Source organism: Cherax quadricarinatus, chromosome 41, assembly GCF_038502225.1.
Source record: "Cherax quadricarinatus isolate ZL_2023a chromosome 41, ASM3850222v1, whole genome shotgun sequence".
NCBI classification, from domain to species: domain Eukaryota; kingdom Metazoa; phylum Arthropoda; class Malacostraca; order Decapoda; family Parastacidae; genus Cherax; species Cherax quadricarinatus.
The window spans coordinates 22790398-22806968 of NC_091332.1; the positions used below are offsets into that span (position 1 = coordinate 22790398).

At 40.0% G+C, this 16571-nt stretch overlaps 1 protein-coding gene across 9 annotated transcripts in view; it reads right to left on the bottom strand.

The window, feature by feature from the left end:
- Positions 1-16571, bottom strand: part of LOC128695988 (CTD small phosphatase-like protein 2-A) — a 455855-nt gene that overhangs the window by 9113 nt on the left and 430171 nt on the right. For all 9 annotated transcript variants that reach the window (XM_070093077.1, XM_070093083.1, XM_070093081.1 and 6 more), the window contains one exon: positions 55-284. In XM_070093077.1, the coding sequence (XP_069949178.1) occupies positions 55-284 (230 nt within the window). The remainder of the gene's footprint in view (positions 1-54; positions 285-16571) is intronic.

The window sequence follows — 16571 nt, forward strand, 5'->3', positions numbered from 1 at the left end:
AAAGAAAATCCCCAAAAAGAAAATACTATATATATAAATAAAAATAATACTCACTTGATCCACTTGCGTTGAGGGTCAAGTAAGTTCATAAGCTTGTCTGCATAAACCTTCTTACTGGCAGTGAATAAGATTACTTCATATAAGTGAGATACATGCTCCAAGAATTCCCGAAAATACGGGCGGGTGCGTACAAACACTTGATAGTTGACATCTTGAAAAACCACCGGGAAGCTTAATGTTGCATCCTCCAACTCCTGAAGACTACAGTGCACCAGTGTTTCATCCTGAAAGTTAAAAATGCATGTCTATGTTAAAAGTATAAATTTCAAAATTTGCCGCATTGTAACTTGGAATCAATTAACACAGATAATTCTTCTTTATAAATAGTTTTACACCTCCATGGGGAAGTGAAACAGAATTCTTCCTCCATAAGCCATGCGTGTTGTAAGAGGCAACTAAAATGCCGGGAGCAAGGGGCTAGTAACCCCTTCTCCTGTATATATTACTAAATGTAAAAGGAGAAACTTTTGTTTTTCCTTTTGGGCCACCCCACCTCTGTGGGATACGGTCGGTGTGTTGAAAGAAAGAAAGAAATAGTTTTACAATGATAATTTTTTTTACATCCATTTGTGGTCATAAACTCATTCTACAAAGTGCATCTATATTACAAGAGGATTCCATTTGTACAGCTCTTAGCTTCCTGACCCTGTGTGGCAAGTTGAATGTGTTTAAAACACCTGATAATGTGTTTACACTATCATATAATAAGTGCTCAATAGAACTAGGCATAGTAAAAAAAACAAATAAAAAAATTAAATAAATACATAGCACATTCAATACTTACCTTAAAATATGACGCTGGTCGCCCTTTCCTTAAACAACTGCACGAAAAACAGCAGAAAAGTGGTAAAAGTACCGAACATAATAAACAATAGCTCAACTGAAAACCAACGAAAACATGGAACACTGAAAAGAGGGTGCCGAATACGTGGGGCCCTCCTGTATATGGGATTATTATGGGTCAACTTCATTATTTTTAAGAGAATGCTCATATCCGTTTCTCTAATATGTATTTATAATTATAACAAAGAACTTAGTTCACTAATTAAATATATACATTTCATAAGGATGTATGAATATTAGTGATTACAACTATGTATATATAGTCCTACTGTGGTAACTATCTGCTGATCCTTGACCTTCCCACAGATAAGAACAAGATCATTATATTATTCCTAATCACTTAGGAATTAACAATGTCTCAGATTATACAGGTCGGCCATCACTAATCTGGCATCACTGGGACCTCTAGGGTGCCAGATTAGTGATTCTGCCGGATTACAGAGTAGTTAGGTTAGAATACACTTAATAAAGTTAACCAACTTAACTTACACAAGAAAGTTCATCACTTTTGCTTCCAAAGTGAATAGCTGAAATTTACAACTAAACACATTTACATGTCTTGAGGTGAAGGGCTGTCAGGATTGCCATCTTTTTCATCTTGGAAGGTGACTGAGATATCAGGAACTGATGATGATAGTGGCAGCACATCAGGCTGAGCAGATGTTGAAGGCACTAGATTTTCAAGTGGTGACTCCTCTGTTGCAACCTGAGCTTTTTCATACATTTTGGCCTTTCTCTGATTAGTTTAGCCTGCAGCATGTAAACATTCATTATTTCTTATTCACTTACAAAACCACGTTGCTCTAGACCTTTTAGCACTAGAACTTTTTCCTTCCTTTCTTTGTTAGCAAAGAAACTCAGCAATTTTTTTTCTGTTTCTTTATGTCATAAACTGTTGAAGAGCCAATGCTGTATAACTCGCACAAATTTCTCACAGACACACCGCTGTCAAGCTTTTTCAGAAGTTCAACCTTATCTGTTATGGACAATGTACGGTGTTTGCGCTTTACACAACAAGAAACATTTCTTTTATTCGCTGGAACCATGGCTAGGGCTAAAAGTGAGCAGGTTTTACCAATAAATGGAGAGAAAAACAAATTGGAATGACTTCTGTTGTAAATAGTGCCACCAAACAGTAACAGCAGGTTGGTGCGGAGAACCCCAGAAATTTTAACCCTTTCACTTTTGCTTTCCATTTCATTATTATAATCAAGAAGGAGCACTAAACCCATAGGATTATGCAGTGCCTGTGGGGGGGATGTGGAAGGTATTCAGGCTTAATTCAGGGAGCCGGAGCACAGATCCAATTCCCTAGATCAAGAGCCCCTCACCAAAATCAAGGAACCTTCCTTGAGGGTTTTCCATTTTGAGTTTTTATTCACACAAAAAATAGAATATTTACTGTTATGCAGACTACTTAATTATTGTAAAAAATGGTAAATAATATCAGCGCATTTGTGAAAGCATATTAGACCCACCAGTTGACGTGTATTGGATGCATGACATAATTTGTTTACATTGAACATCAGTAAAAATAGAATATTTCTGCTACTTTGAGCTCAATTTCAAGGTACTTTCCATCGTGAAACCAATCAAAATCATATCTACTATGTAAGAAACATGTTACACAGCTTATAAACACGATACATACACCCACAGTATGATACATTTCACATAAATATGAGAAGTGGTAGCCGGGCAGAGGGGAAAAATTACGTTTTCTCTGGTCCAGCACCACAGAAAATGTTTATCAATCTGACTTTGACCCAGTCACTCCCCTTAACGCATTCGGCTTTGTTTATAATTCTCGGCATGACTTCTCTTCATTTATGATGGCATCTAAAGGTAGTTGTTAGAAATTATTAAACTCGGTGAACATGTTAAGTCAATGTGCAGCTTTAAATATCATATGGCTATGTAGCCTGCCTGGGCTACACAGTTACACCTACCGGGTACCTACATCTGACTTCCTACAAATAAATACTACTCACCTCTCACCTTACGGATTATACATATTTTAAGTTAAGTAATGAATGTACTGTTGCAGTTTTTTTTCATTATGCACTGCATGCAGCAGGATTATTTTTATATAGTCCACACTTACTACACAGACTTATTCTGTCATATGTTGACCCAAATTTACCAGTCACAGCTTGTGTGAGTGAGCTGAGCTCACGGCAACCTCCAGTGGCTTCAAGTCACCTTATCTTTTATGGACAATGTACGGTATATGTGCTTTACACAACATGAAGCATTTCTTTTATTCACTGGAACCATGGCTAGAGTTAAAAGTAAGCAGGTTATAACAATAAATGGAGAAAAAGAAATTGGAATACTTATGCAGCAAGTCGCGCCACCCAATAGTAGCGGCAGGTTGGTGAGGTGACCCCGGAAATTTGAAATAATGCTAGCTGAAATTAGTGCCGGATTACTGATGGAACCAGATGACTGATTGCTGGATTAGTGATGGCTGACCTGTACTGTCTTAAAAGTATTTAATTTTCCTTCCATTTTCTCTTGTGGATGACTGTTTTCTTTTGTTATTGTGTAAGGCATGCAGTCTTAAAACACCATAAGTAAGAACAGCTGGTGGCAGGCTCTATGGTTCATTGAAACCTACACAGAAAATAGATTTTCCTTCTTGAAAATGTACAGTATTTTGTTTGGATTTTGATGAACTGTATGAAAATTTTACCACCAATGCCTAAAATCAATGTGGAAGCAGCTGCAAATCTCTCAAGAGATGGTAAACATAAAGTGCATTAGCACTCTCAAATGGTAAGCTTGTGTGAATTAGTGAATTAGTCAGCACAAAGACTGATGACTAATGCATCTGATCCTCTGTCCAATAATCGTGAGACAAATACACTTCTGAACTGAACTCATAGAAATTCGTAACATGTTTAACTCAAAGACTAAAAACCCAAGTACATGAAAGCTCCATTAGACAGAGTGCAACTTCAAAGGTTCTTTTATTACAGGCCCTAAGCAAAGTCCAATATCTTATGTTAGGCACTGGCATAAGTTCACCTCCCAGGTAGGAATACCCACTCAAGCTAAACACCAAATGCAAAGGAATAATAGCAGTGCAGGTTAATCTGGCAAACAAAGGGTCATTCAGAAGCCTAGACAAGCACTCTCTTAAAACACACTTAACCTCCAACAACCAACCTATTCTTGAATGTGCTGCACTGATGTGCACTGACTGGTACCCAAGCTGAAGGAAATGAGCAGTGAATAATGTCAGAACTAGGCCTTATCTCCCTGGAGGAGTGAAAAACATGAAATATACAAGGTACAGACAGGGTAGAGAAGAATAATGTCTTTACATGGGAGGCAATAAGAACAGGGGTGCATGACTGGAAATTATACAACAAATGAATCACGGATATTACAAAGTATTTCATGAATGTAAGTGTGGTACATAAGTAGAATGAGTTGAGCAGTGACACAGCAGAAATGAACTTCAAACAGGACTTCAAAATAGATACAACAAGGCTCAATCATGTTAGTCAGTCTTAAGTTAAGCAGTGGGACCAAGAGCTTTAGTTCACAGCAAACTCAAATCATACTGACAACACACAGTACAATAGTATTAGTATAGATTCAATAATGCCAGGCTTAAGAAACCATTTGACTAGTCTTATTTGACCTCTTTGAACAGTTAATAATCTTGAAGTTAATGATGAGCTTGGGGAAAGTGATCACAATTCACTTAGTTTCAATATATCAAGGAATTACCCAGATAACTGCAATAAAGTCTCTGTCTGAGATTTCCGCTTGGCCGACTTTATGGGACTGAGAAATTACATGAGTGGGCTAAATTGGGATGACCTTACTATGGGTCAGGTAGGTAGGGTTCGTGGCTTTCTTGATACGGTTCAGTATTGCTTTTTAGAACAGGTTGTGACAGAACCAACTAGAGGAAACAATCTGCTTGACTTGGTTCTTGCCAACAAAGATTCACTAATTAATAATCTTGAGGTTAATGATGAGCTTGGGGAAAGTGATCACAAATCACTTAGTTTCAATATATCATGGAATTGCCCAGATAACTGCAATCAAATCTCTGTCCTGGATTTTCGCCCGTCCGACTTCATGAGACTGTAATATTACCTGGGTGGGCTAAATTGGGATGTCCTGACTATGGGTCAGGTAGGTGATCTTGGTTGCCAATATGACGTTTTACAGAGCATAGTTCTAGCTACCCAGACAACTTTTGTTACGAGTAGGAAAATTAGATCTAACAAAAATGATCCCAAATGGATGAACAATAGATTAAAACATCTAAGTGATCAAAAGAAAGGCATATATAGGTGTATCAAAAGAGGTGATGGGCAGTTAAGAAATCAATATATTCAATTAAAGAGATAAATAAAGAAAGGAATAAGAAAACCAAAGGGGATTATGAGGCTACGGTCGCAAGGGATTCAAAGACTAACCCAAAAGGGTTTTTTCAGGTATACAGAAGTAAGATTAGGGACAAGACTGGCCCACTTAAGAGTAACTCTGGTCAGATCACTGACAGTGATAAGGATATGTGTGAAATTCTCAATACCTACTTCCTCTCAGTTTTCACCCAGGAAAATACTAGCGATATTCCTGGAATAATATATTATGTAGAACAGGATGATAATAAACTATGTACGATTGCGGTAACTAGTGACATGGTCCTCAGACAAATAGAGAAACTAAAACCTAACAAATCCTCAGGCCCTGATAAACTGTTTGCAAGGGTGTTAAAGGAATGTAAAGAGGAACCTAGCATACCTTTGGCTAATCTTTTTAACATATCACTACAAACTGGCATAGTGCCTGATAAGTGGAAAATGGCAAATGTAATACCCATTTACAAGGCAGGTGACAGGCCCTTGGCTTCGAACTATAGACCAATAAGCCTTACCTCCATAGTGGGAAAATTTATGGAATCAATAATTGCCGAAGCAATTCGTAGCCATCTTGACAGGCACAGATTGATTAATGAATCTCAACATGGTTTTACAAAGGGGCATTCCGATCTTACGAATTTACTAACACTAAGGTGTTTGAGGAGGTAGATCATGGTAATATGATATTGTGTATATGGACTTCAGTAAGGCTTTCGATAGAGTTCCACATCAGAGGCTATTGAGGAAGCTTAGGGCACACGGAATAGGAGGAGAAATTTTTTCCTGGGTAGAGGCATGGCTGACAAATAGACAGCAGAGAGTTTGCATAAACGGGGAGAAATCAGAATGGGGGCATGTCACAAGCGGTGTTCCTCAGGGGTCAGTCTTGGGCCCGTTGTTGTTCACAATTTACATAAACGACATAGATGAGGGAATAAATAGCACCATAAGCAAATTTGCTGATGACACCAAAATAGGCTGTCCAATTCATTCTAATGAGGACACTAGAGCACTCCAGGATGATTTGAATAGACTGATGCAATGGTCGGAGAAGTGGCAGATGCACTTTAATATTGACAAATGCAAAGTTCTAAATGTTGGACAGTTAAATAACCATGCCACATACAAACTAAATAATGTAGATCTTAATACTACTGATTGCGAAACGAATTTAGGAGTTCTGGTTAGAAGTAATCTAAAACCAAGACAAGAGTGCATTAGTGTTCGCAATAAAGCTAACAGAATTCTTGGCTTCATATCTAGAAGTATAAATAATAGAAGTCCTCAGGTTGTTCTTCAACTCTATATATCCTTGGTTAGGCCTCATTTAGACTATGCTGCTCAATTCTGGTCACAGTATTACAGAATGGATATAAATGCTCTGGAAAACGTACAGAGGAGGATGACAAAGATGATCCTATGTATCAGAAATCTCCCCTATGAGGATAGACTGAGGGCCCTGAATCTGCACTCTCTCGAAAGGTGTAGAATTAGGGGGGATATGATCGAGGTGTATAAATGGAAAACAGGAATAAATAAAGGAGATGTAAATAGCATGCTGAAAATTTCCAGCCAAGACAGGACTCGCAGCAATGGTTTCAAGTTGGAAAAATTCAGATTCAGGAAGGATATAGGAAAGCACTGGTTTGGTAACAGAGTCGTGGATGAGTGGAACAAACTCCCGAGTACAGTTATTCAGGCTAAAATGTTGTGTAGTCTTAAAAATAGGTTAGATAAATACATGAATGGGTGTGGGTGGGTGTGAGTTGGACCTGACTAGTTTGTGCTGCTGGGTCTGGTGCTGTGCTCCATCCTTGAGTGGAGGTGACCAGACTGGGTGGGTCATTGGGCTAATCTGGGGGAAGGGGGGGGGTCATTGATCTAATCCGGGGAGGGGGGGCACATGGACCTGCTCCGCATGGGTCAGTAGGCCTGTTGCAGTGTTCCTTCTTTCTTATGTTCTTATGACGTATTTCAGAGCATAGTGCTAGCTGCCCAGACAACTTTTGTTCCGAGTAGGGAAATTAGATCTAACAAATATGATCCCAAATGGATAAACAATAGATTAAAACATCTCACTGGTCAAAAGAAGAGGCATATATAGGCATATCAAAAGAGGGGAAGGGCAGTTAAGAAATCAATATATTCAATTAAAGAGAGAAATAAAAAAAGGAATAAGAAAAGCAAAAAAGGATTATGAGGTAAACGTCGCAAGGGATTCGAAGGCTAACCCAAAAGGGTTCTTTCAGGTATACAGAAGCAAGATTAGGGACAAGACAGACCCACTTAAGAGTAACGTATGAACTTTTCAATACCTGCTTCCTCTCAGTTTTTACTCATGAAGATACTAGCGAAATTCCAGAAATAATAAAATATGTAGAACAGGACGATAATAAACTATGCACTATTAGGGTAACTAGTGACATGGTCATCAGACAAATAGAGAAATTAAAACCTAACAAATCCCCAGGCTGATGAAATGTTTGCAAGGGTTTTAAAGGAATGTAAAGAGGAACTTAGCATACCTTTGGCTAATCTTTTCAATATATCACTACAAACTGGCATAGTGCTAGACAAGTGGAAAATGGCAAATGTAATACCTATTTACAAGGCAGGTGACAGGTCTTTAGCTTCAAACTATAGACCAATAAGCCTTACCTCCACAGTTAGTAAATTTATGGAATCAATAATTGCCAAAGCAATTCGTAGCCATCTTGAAAGGCATAAATTGATTAATGAATCTCAGCACGGTTTTACAAAGGGGCGTTCCTGTCTTGCAAATTTACTAACTTTCTTCATTAATGTATCTGAAGAGGTAGATCATGGTAATGAATATGACATTGTGTATATGGACTTCAGTAAGGCTTTCGACAGAGTTCCACATCAGAGGCTGTTGAGAAAACTTTAGGCACATGGAATAAGAGAAAATTTTTCCTGGGTAGAGGCATGGTTGACAAATAGGCAGCAGAGAGTTTGCATAAATGGGGAGAAATCAGAATGGAGGCACGTCACGAGTGGTGTTCCACAGGGGTCAGTGTTGGGCCCCTTATTGTTCACAATTTACATAAACGACATAGATGAGGGAATAAATGGAAACATAAGCAAATTTGCTGATGACACCAAAATAGGCCGTCCAATTCATACTAATGAGGACATTAGAGCACTCCAGGATGATTTGAACAGACTGATGCAGTGGTCAGAGAAGTGGCAGATGCAGTTTAACAAAGACATTTGCAAAGTTCTAAATGCTAGACAGGAAAATAATCATGCCACACATAAACTAAATAATGTAGATCTTAATATTACGGACTGTGAAAAGGATTTAGGAGTTCTAGTTAGCAGTAGCCCTCAGTCTATCCTATGAGGATAGACTGAGGGCCCTGAATCTGCACTCTCCAGAAAGGCATAGAATTAGGGAGGATATGATTGAGGTGTATAAATAGAAAACAGGAATTAATTAAGGAGATGTAAATAGCATGCTAAAAATATCTAGCCTAGACAGGACTTGCAGCAATGGTTTTCAATAGGAAAAATTCAGATTCAGGAAGGATATAGGAAAGCACTGGTTTGGTAATAGAGTTGTGGATGATTGGAACAAACTCCCAAGTACCATCATAAAAGCTAAGACGTTGTGTAGTTTTAAAAATAGATTAAATACATGAGTGGGTGTGAATTGGACCTGACTTGCTTGTGCTACTCGGTCAGATGCTGTGCTCCTCCCTTAAGTGAATGTGACCGACCTGACTAGGTCAAGGCATTGGCTTAAGCTGGTGGGAGAATTGGACCTGCCTCGCATGGGCCAGTAGGCCTGTTGCAGTGTTCTTTCTTTCTTATGTTCATCTTATGTTCTTATACTAACATTCTAAGCTACACAGTACAACAACCTCAGTTCAAAATGTCACTCTGAGGAAATACAACCTGGTGTAGTTGGTGTCCAAAGAAAGCAAAGACAAATGAACATGGATTTACCTGTCAACATTCTATGTACTATGCAACATAAGTTCCAGTGGGACATGGATAATGTTTCCAAGGAGCCAAACACTTCTCTGGTGTCATGACATCAAACTTTGGATGATCTCAAGCCAAGAAAAAAATACTGTACACCCACAATAAATTTCTTGTCTCAATTAGAAACAATCCATATGTATTTTAGACCAGAGACAGGATTAATGAAACTGGCTGCCTGCCTCAAATTTTTGCTAGCCACACTCTGGACAAAGAAAAACTGTACCTCAATGTTGTTACTGGGCAAAACATGGAGTTTCTTGGTAAACTTAAAATAGTAATTTTTTTTTAATATGCTGACCATCTCCCACCTAGGCAGGATGGCCCAAAAAAGAAACACTCACCATCATTCACACTATCACTGTCTTGCCAGAGGCATGTAGATAATACAGTTCAGTTGTCTCTCCAAACAGCAAATATCTCTAACACCTCTAAGGGAGGGGTTAGAGATATTTGCTGCTTGGACCTCCAGGAATCAAGTCCAGTTAACTGGTTTTCTTGAATCCCTTCACAAAATGTTACCTCTTTAATATGTATTTGTCTATCCTATTTTGAGAAGTGTGAAGATGAAGTAACTGTAGATGTAAAAGAGTCAAAAGGAAGGAATAGCTTAAGCTACTCCATCCTTTGATCTTACAACTGTGGTTATATGTATTGTACTTCTCTACCTCAGCATTTGACAATTTTTTATGATCATACTTGCATCAACATATGTAGAAAATTATCTTAACCCTTAAACTGTCCAAACGTAAATCTACATTCGTATGCATAGCGCTCCAACCTTGATTTTCCCCATTTGAAAGCATGTAAAAAAAAACGTAGATCTACGTTCAGAGGCCCCCCTTCCCTGCCAGATTCTCCTCCACCACGATGCTGTGAACACTAACTCCAAGGCCGAGGGACTGATTACCTCATCTTTTGTATATAGTTCTACTGTCTTCCTATTATGTCCTAGAATCTGTATTGATAAAGCCACTGGATGGCGAAACGTCTACAATAAAAATATCCAGATGTTGCACATGTGTCTTAACTTTCATATTTTCGGTATTTTATACCTTTCTTGCACAAACACCCTGCTACTCACCTCTCACACATTAATATTAATATTTTAAGGTAAGTAAATAAGTGTACTCTGTGTGTATCTTATCTTTTATTGTGTTTTTAATGCCTATTTCTATTGCTAACTTAATACAGTGGTCCCTCGCTTTTCATAGTTCTCGGCAATCGTAAATTTCGCCAATCATAGGGGCATTTTCGTATAAACATGGACGCGCTTTTCATAGGTTGACTCGCGAATAGTAGTTCGTCTGGGACGCATACGCACAGTGTGAGCCGGGGCAGCGTCCCTACCCAGCCAGTCTGGCATTGTTTACCAATGAGTGAAGGTCCCCTCAAGTGCTCCTACGAAATATTTCATAATACGTATTCCACTCATTTTAGTGCTTGCAATTACTAAATAAGCTACCATGGCTCTAAAGAAAGCTCCTAGTGCCAAGCCTGTGGTAAAGAAGGTGAGAAATATGTACAGTGACAAACTCTTGGGCCATTTTCGGGAAGTGTTAAAGAGACGCCAGAAACAGAGCTCTCTCCACAGTTACTTTGCGAGACAGGACTAGAGTGACTCTCAAGGTGGTCCTAGTGGCATTAAGAAACAGAGAAGAGAAGCAACCCCCGAGAAGCAATTGGTACCTGAGGTGTTGCTGGAAGGGGATTCCCCTTCCAAACTGTAAACAATCCAATCTCTCTCCTCCTCCAGTCTCCCATACACTAAGAAGAATCTCCAATAAAGGTAAGTGTTATGCTGTTAATGTTTCATTCATCATTTCCCATTGTATTGTTTATGTACTATATGTATATTTCATGCAAAAATTTTTTTTGTTTTAATACTTCTGGGTGTCAGGAACGGATTAATTGTATTTACATTATTTCTTATGGGGAAAATTGATTCGCAAATCGTAAATTTCGTTTATAGTAACGGCTCCAGGAACGGATTAATTACGAAAAACGAGGGACCACTGTATAAGCTAGTGTAAACTTGTTGTCTGGCATTTATTGCATATTTTACATGCTCTGATAATAATACTTGTGGACCTGTGTGGTAGCCGGGTGGAGGGACAACATTACGTTTTCTCTGCTCAGCCATCAGAGAAAACGTTTATGGATCTGCGTTTGGCCCAGCCACTCCCTCACTCAGCTTTTGTTTACAATTTTCGGCATGAATTATTCATTACTTCTACCTTCATTTATGATGGCATCTAAAGGTAGTTGTTAGAAATGATTAAATTCAGTGAACAAGGCATGTCGATGTTAATAATATGGCTCTGGGCCACACTGTAGGTAGCCGGTAGGTGTAGCCCAGGCAGGCTACACCTACCGGCTACCTACACTGACTTACTACAAATAAATGCTACTCACCTCTCTTCCTATATTAAGACTACACATATTTTAAGGTAAATAATGAGTGTACTGTATGTGTGTTTTACCTCTCTGGGATGTTTTAAATATCGTATATTAAGTATGAGATGGGGAGCCAGAGCTACCTACACCTGGGCTACCTGCACCTGACTTCCTACAAATAAGTACTACTCACCTCTCTCCCTACATTAAGATTACAAATACTAAGATAAATAATGAATTTAATGTGAATGTATTTTACTTTGCGTGTTTTTAATGCTTGGTTCTATTACAAACAATATAATTTAGTGTAAACTTGTTGTCTGGCATTTATATGCATTTATAGATGGAAAAACATGGTATTCTGCCTTCCGGCGATGTCTGCTTTCCGGCGACAGCCTGGAACCTAAACCGCCGTATAAGTGGGGCCCTACTGTATATACGAAAAAAACAGTCAAAGGGTTAAATGTCATATATTATATTAATATACACATTTTCATTAATCCATCTACGATATTTTTTCAAAATTATATAACAAACACAATACATAACATATAAAGATGATAAATACACCCTACAGTAGAATAAATAAACATAAATACGAGATGTGGTAGCCAGACTTGTACGAGTGATGGCAACAATCACATTTTCTCTAGTCCAACATAAGAAAAAATGTGTTACTGGGGGTAACTGTAGAAAATTATTCCTTTCGTATGTAAGTTTATTCAGGTACACACAAATAAAGTTACATTGATTATCATACATAACAGCATATGTGCAGAGAACCTGGGATAACCCAAAAAAAAGTTAGACAGAATGACTTATTTCCATTGTTTTCATTCAGAGCATCATTTCTTCTAAAAATGGTGTTACATGACAATGGGAGTGTTCTTCTTTATTCATTCTACCGTATCAACGTAGAGACAACTTGTACCCAATGTAACTTGTACACAAACCATATGTGTATGCCTGGCTTGTTTACAAAACTTGCATTTGCCTGGTTTCCTTACATAACTCTGCGCCTGTCCTTCCTTCCTTCCTCCCTCCCTCCCTCTCACTCCCTCCCTCTCACTCCCTCCCACTCACTCCCTCCCACTCACTCCCTCTCTCTCACTCACTCTCTCTCACTCTCTCTCACTCACTCACTCTCACTCTCTCACTCACTCTCTCTCACTCACTCTCACTCTCACTCACTCTCACTCACTCTCTCTCACTCTCACTCTCTCACTCACTTTTTTTTTTTTTTTTTTTACACAGGGTTTGACAAGGTTAAGGATCCCTAGCTTTATTAACAAGCTATTTACAGGTTAAGGATTCCTAACTTTATTGGCAAGCTAAGAGCTGTTACCTACATCAGCTCATTTGAAAGCATTTTTATTGTTATGAGACATACAAGTAGGGAACAGTATGAAGTTGGAGCCATCTGTGGGCCAGCATTTTCATTTGATCAACTGTCTTTATCTCGTTGACATCATTATGCTGTACGAATGTGTTCCATACTCTAGTCATCCTGGGAATGTATGATCTCAGAATGAGTGATGTTCTGGAGAAGGGTACAGCCAGAGTGAAGTTGCTGCTTTCTGCCCATCTTGTGGCATAAAAGCTTGTTTCACGCTGTCCTCGAAGTGGATCCAAGTGTGGTATTTTGACAATATTGGCCTTGTACATAACAGTAAGGCCACCCACATCCCTCCTATGTTGAAGGCTCTGCTGAAATGACAGATCTATCCAGGATGGGTCCAGGCGAGAGATGAGACGTCTTGCTCTGTTCTCTACTCTGTCAAGCAGTCGCAGATGAGAGGGGGGGAGGCAAACCAAGAAAGTGGAGCATACTCAAGGTGTGAGCATACTTGTGCCTCGTACAGGATCTTGCAACCCCTACTGTCAAGCAGATGCGAGATACGGCGAAGTGCTGTAAGCTTCCTGGCTGCCTTGTTTGCAAGATTTACAACATGGTTCTTTATGGTTAGTTTGGAGTCAAATTTCACCAAGGATATCAACTTCTTCTCCAGGTGCCAACACCCTCCCATTCATCCTTACTACTGCACCAGCATTACCATCATGGTGCCTAGAGACGATCATCATTTGCGTTTTCTCAGGTGCAAATGTTACTTGCCATCTATTTCCCCAAGCTGACATAGCTCTCAGCTGGTGATTGATGTAGCTTAGAGCAGCTGGCATTTCTTCTCTTGGATAAGTGAATGTCAGTGTACAGTCATCTGCACATGCATGTGATTCTGGGATGAGATGAAGAAGGTCATTGAAGTAGACATTCCATAAAAATGGACCCAGCACACTTCCTTGTGGAACACTTGCCCCTATAGGATGTCTTGCTGATTCTGTTCCATTGAGAACTACACTTAGAGATCTACCATGAAGGTAATCACTGAGGAGACATAGCGTAGAGCCTGCAATTCCCAGTGCTTGAAGTTTTGCTAAGAGGCCCTGGTGCCACACCCGGTCGAAAACGCCAGCAATGTCCAGTGCTACCACACAGCTGACTTTGGATTCATCCAGTGACTGGTGCCACTTAGTGGAGAGGTTTAACAACAGATCAGCAGCAGAGTAACCTTTCCTGAAGCCATATTGATGATCACAAAGTAGTGAGTGGTAGTCAAAAAACTCTGTCATTTGTCTTGAGATTATTGTCTCAAGGATCTTACCAGTGATTGACAGGAGTGACACTGGTCTGTAGTTGCTGATTTCTGTTCTGCTCTTCTTTTTGTGAACAGGGACTACATTTGCCTCTTTCCACAGAGAGGGCCATTTACACTGTACTAGGCAGTGCTGAAAGATGCGAGTTAGAGGTGCTGCTAGCTGGTCTGCACATCTCAACAATCTTGGGCTCAACTTGTCTGGGCCCACAGCCTTTTCTTGGTCAAGCGATTTAAGAAGGAAATGCACGTCCTCCTGCCTTATTGTCACCACTGACAGTTTTGACACAGTTCTTGCAGCTAGCCAAGGAGGGTCCCTTGCTGGATCAGGAACTTGCATTTTGGTAGCAAAGTGTTCAGCAAAGAGGTCCGCCTTCTCTTGACTACTAGTAGAGGTGGTCCCATCCTGTCGATTTAGAGGTGGAATAAGTTCATCAGGCAGATAACCTTGTCTGTCCTTGACCAGGGACCACCAGGTTTTGGAGCCTACCCTACCTGATGCTAGCTTTCTTTTAGTGTCCACCTCCCATTTAGCAATGGCCCACTTTTGAACATCTCCCATATGCCTACAGGCTTGCGTGTGCAAGTTCCTGTTATAGGTGGTAGGATGTCTCTTAAACCTTCGCCATGCTTTGTACTTAGCAGTAGCAGCCTCTCTACAACGAAAGCCAAACCAAGGCTGATCTGTAGGCTTCGTCACATATTGTCGGTGAGGAATGTGTTCTTGGTTGTCAACATCCCCTTGAAGAGCATTCCAATCGGTGGTGGCGAGCTCAGAGCAAAGGGCTGGCCAATTACCTCTCTCTCACTCACTCACTCTCACTCTCTCTCACTCTCTCTCTCACTCTCTCTCACTCTCTCTCTCTCTCTCTCTCTCACTCTCACTCACTCTCACTCACTCTCACTCACTCTCACTCACTCACTCTCACTCACTCTCTCACTCACTCTCTCTCTCACTCACTCACTCTCACTCACTCTCTCTCTCACTCACTCTCTCACTCACTCTCTCACTCACTCTCTCACTCACTCTCTCACTCACTCTCTCACTCTCACTCTCTCTCACTCTCACTCTCTCTCACTCTCACTCACTCTCTCACTCTCTCTCACTCACTCTCTCACTCTCACTCTCTCTCACTCACTCTCACTCACTCTCACTCACTCTCACTCACTCTCACTCACTCTCTCACTCACTCTCTCACTCACTCTCTCACTCACTCTCTCACTCACTCTCTCACTCACTCTCACTCTCTCTCTCTCACTCTCACTCACTCTCTCACTCACTCTCTCTCTCTCTCACTCTCACTCTCTCTCTCTCTCTCTCTCACTCTCTCTCTGTCTCTGTCTCTGTCTCTGTCTCTCTCTCATTTATTCGTTTTATCTCGTTTACTCACCTCTGACCCTACATTAAGACTACAAATATTTTAAGGTAAGTAATGAGTGAATTGCATATGCATTTTATCGCTCTGGGATGCTTAAATGTTACGGAATATTATGTGTGGGTGGAATGGCCTGGTATGGTAGCCTAGCTGGCTGCCATACATACCACACATGATTTCTTACAAAAAATACTACTCATCTCACCCTACATTAAGACTACAAATATTTTAAGGTAAGTAATGAGCGTACTATATGTGTATTTTACTTTTTTATTGTTTTTAGTGCCTAGTTCTACTGCTAACTTAATACAGTGGACCCTCGACCAACGATGGCATCGATTAACGATAAATCCGACTAGTGATACATTTTAATGCAAAAATTTTGCCTCGACTAGCGCTAGAAAACTCAACCAACACTATTCGTTTCGTCTGAGACGCGTCCACTTCTGGCCAGGGTTTACAAGCCAGCCAGCCACCGCGGTCACTTCCAAGCATACAATCGAAACATTTTATATTATCACAGACATTTTAGTGATTTTACCTGCAAAATAAGTCACCATGGGCCCCAAGAAAGCTTCTAGTGCCAACCATACAGCAAAAAGGGTGAGAATTACTATGAATATGAAGAAAGAGATCATTGCTAAGTATGGAGTGCGTGTCTCCGAGCTGGCCAGGTTGTACACAAAACCCCAATCAACCATCGCTACTATTGTGGGCAAGAAAACGGCAATCAAGGAAGCTGTTCTTGCCAAAGGTGCAACTATGTTTTCGAAACTGAGATCGCAAGTACTCGAAGATGTTGAGAGACTGTTATTGGTGTGGATAAACGAAAAACAGATAGCAGGAGATAG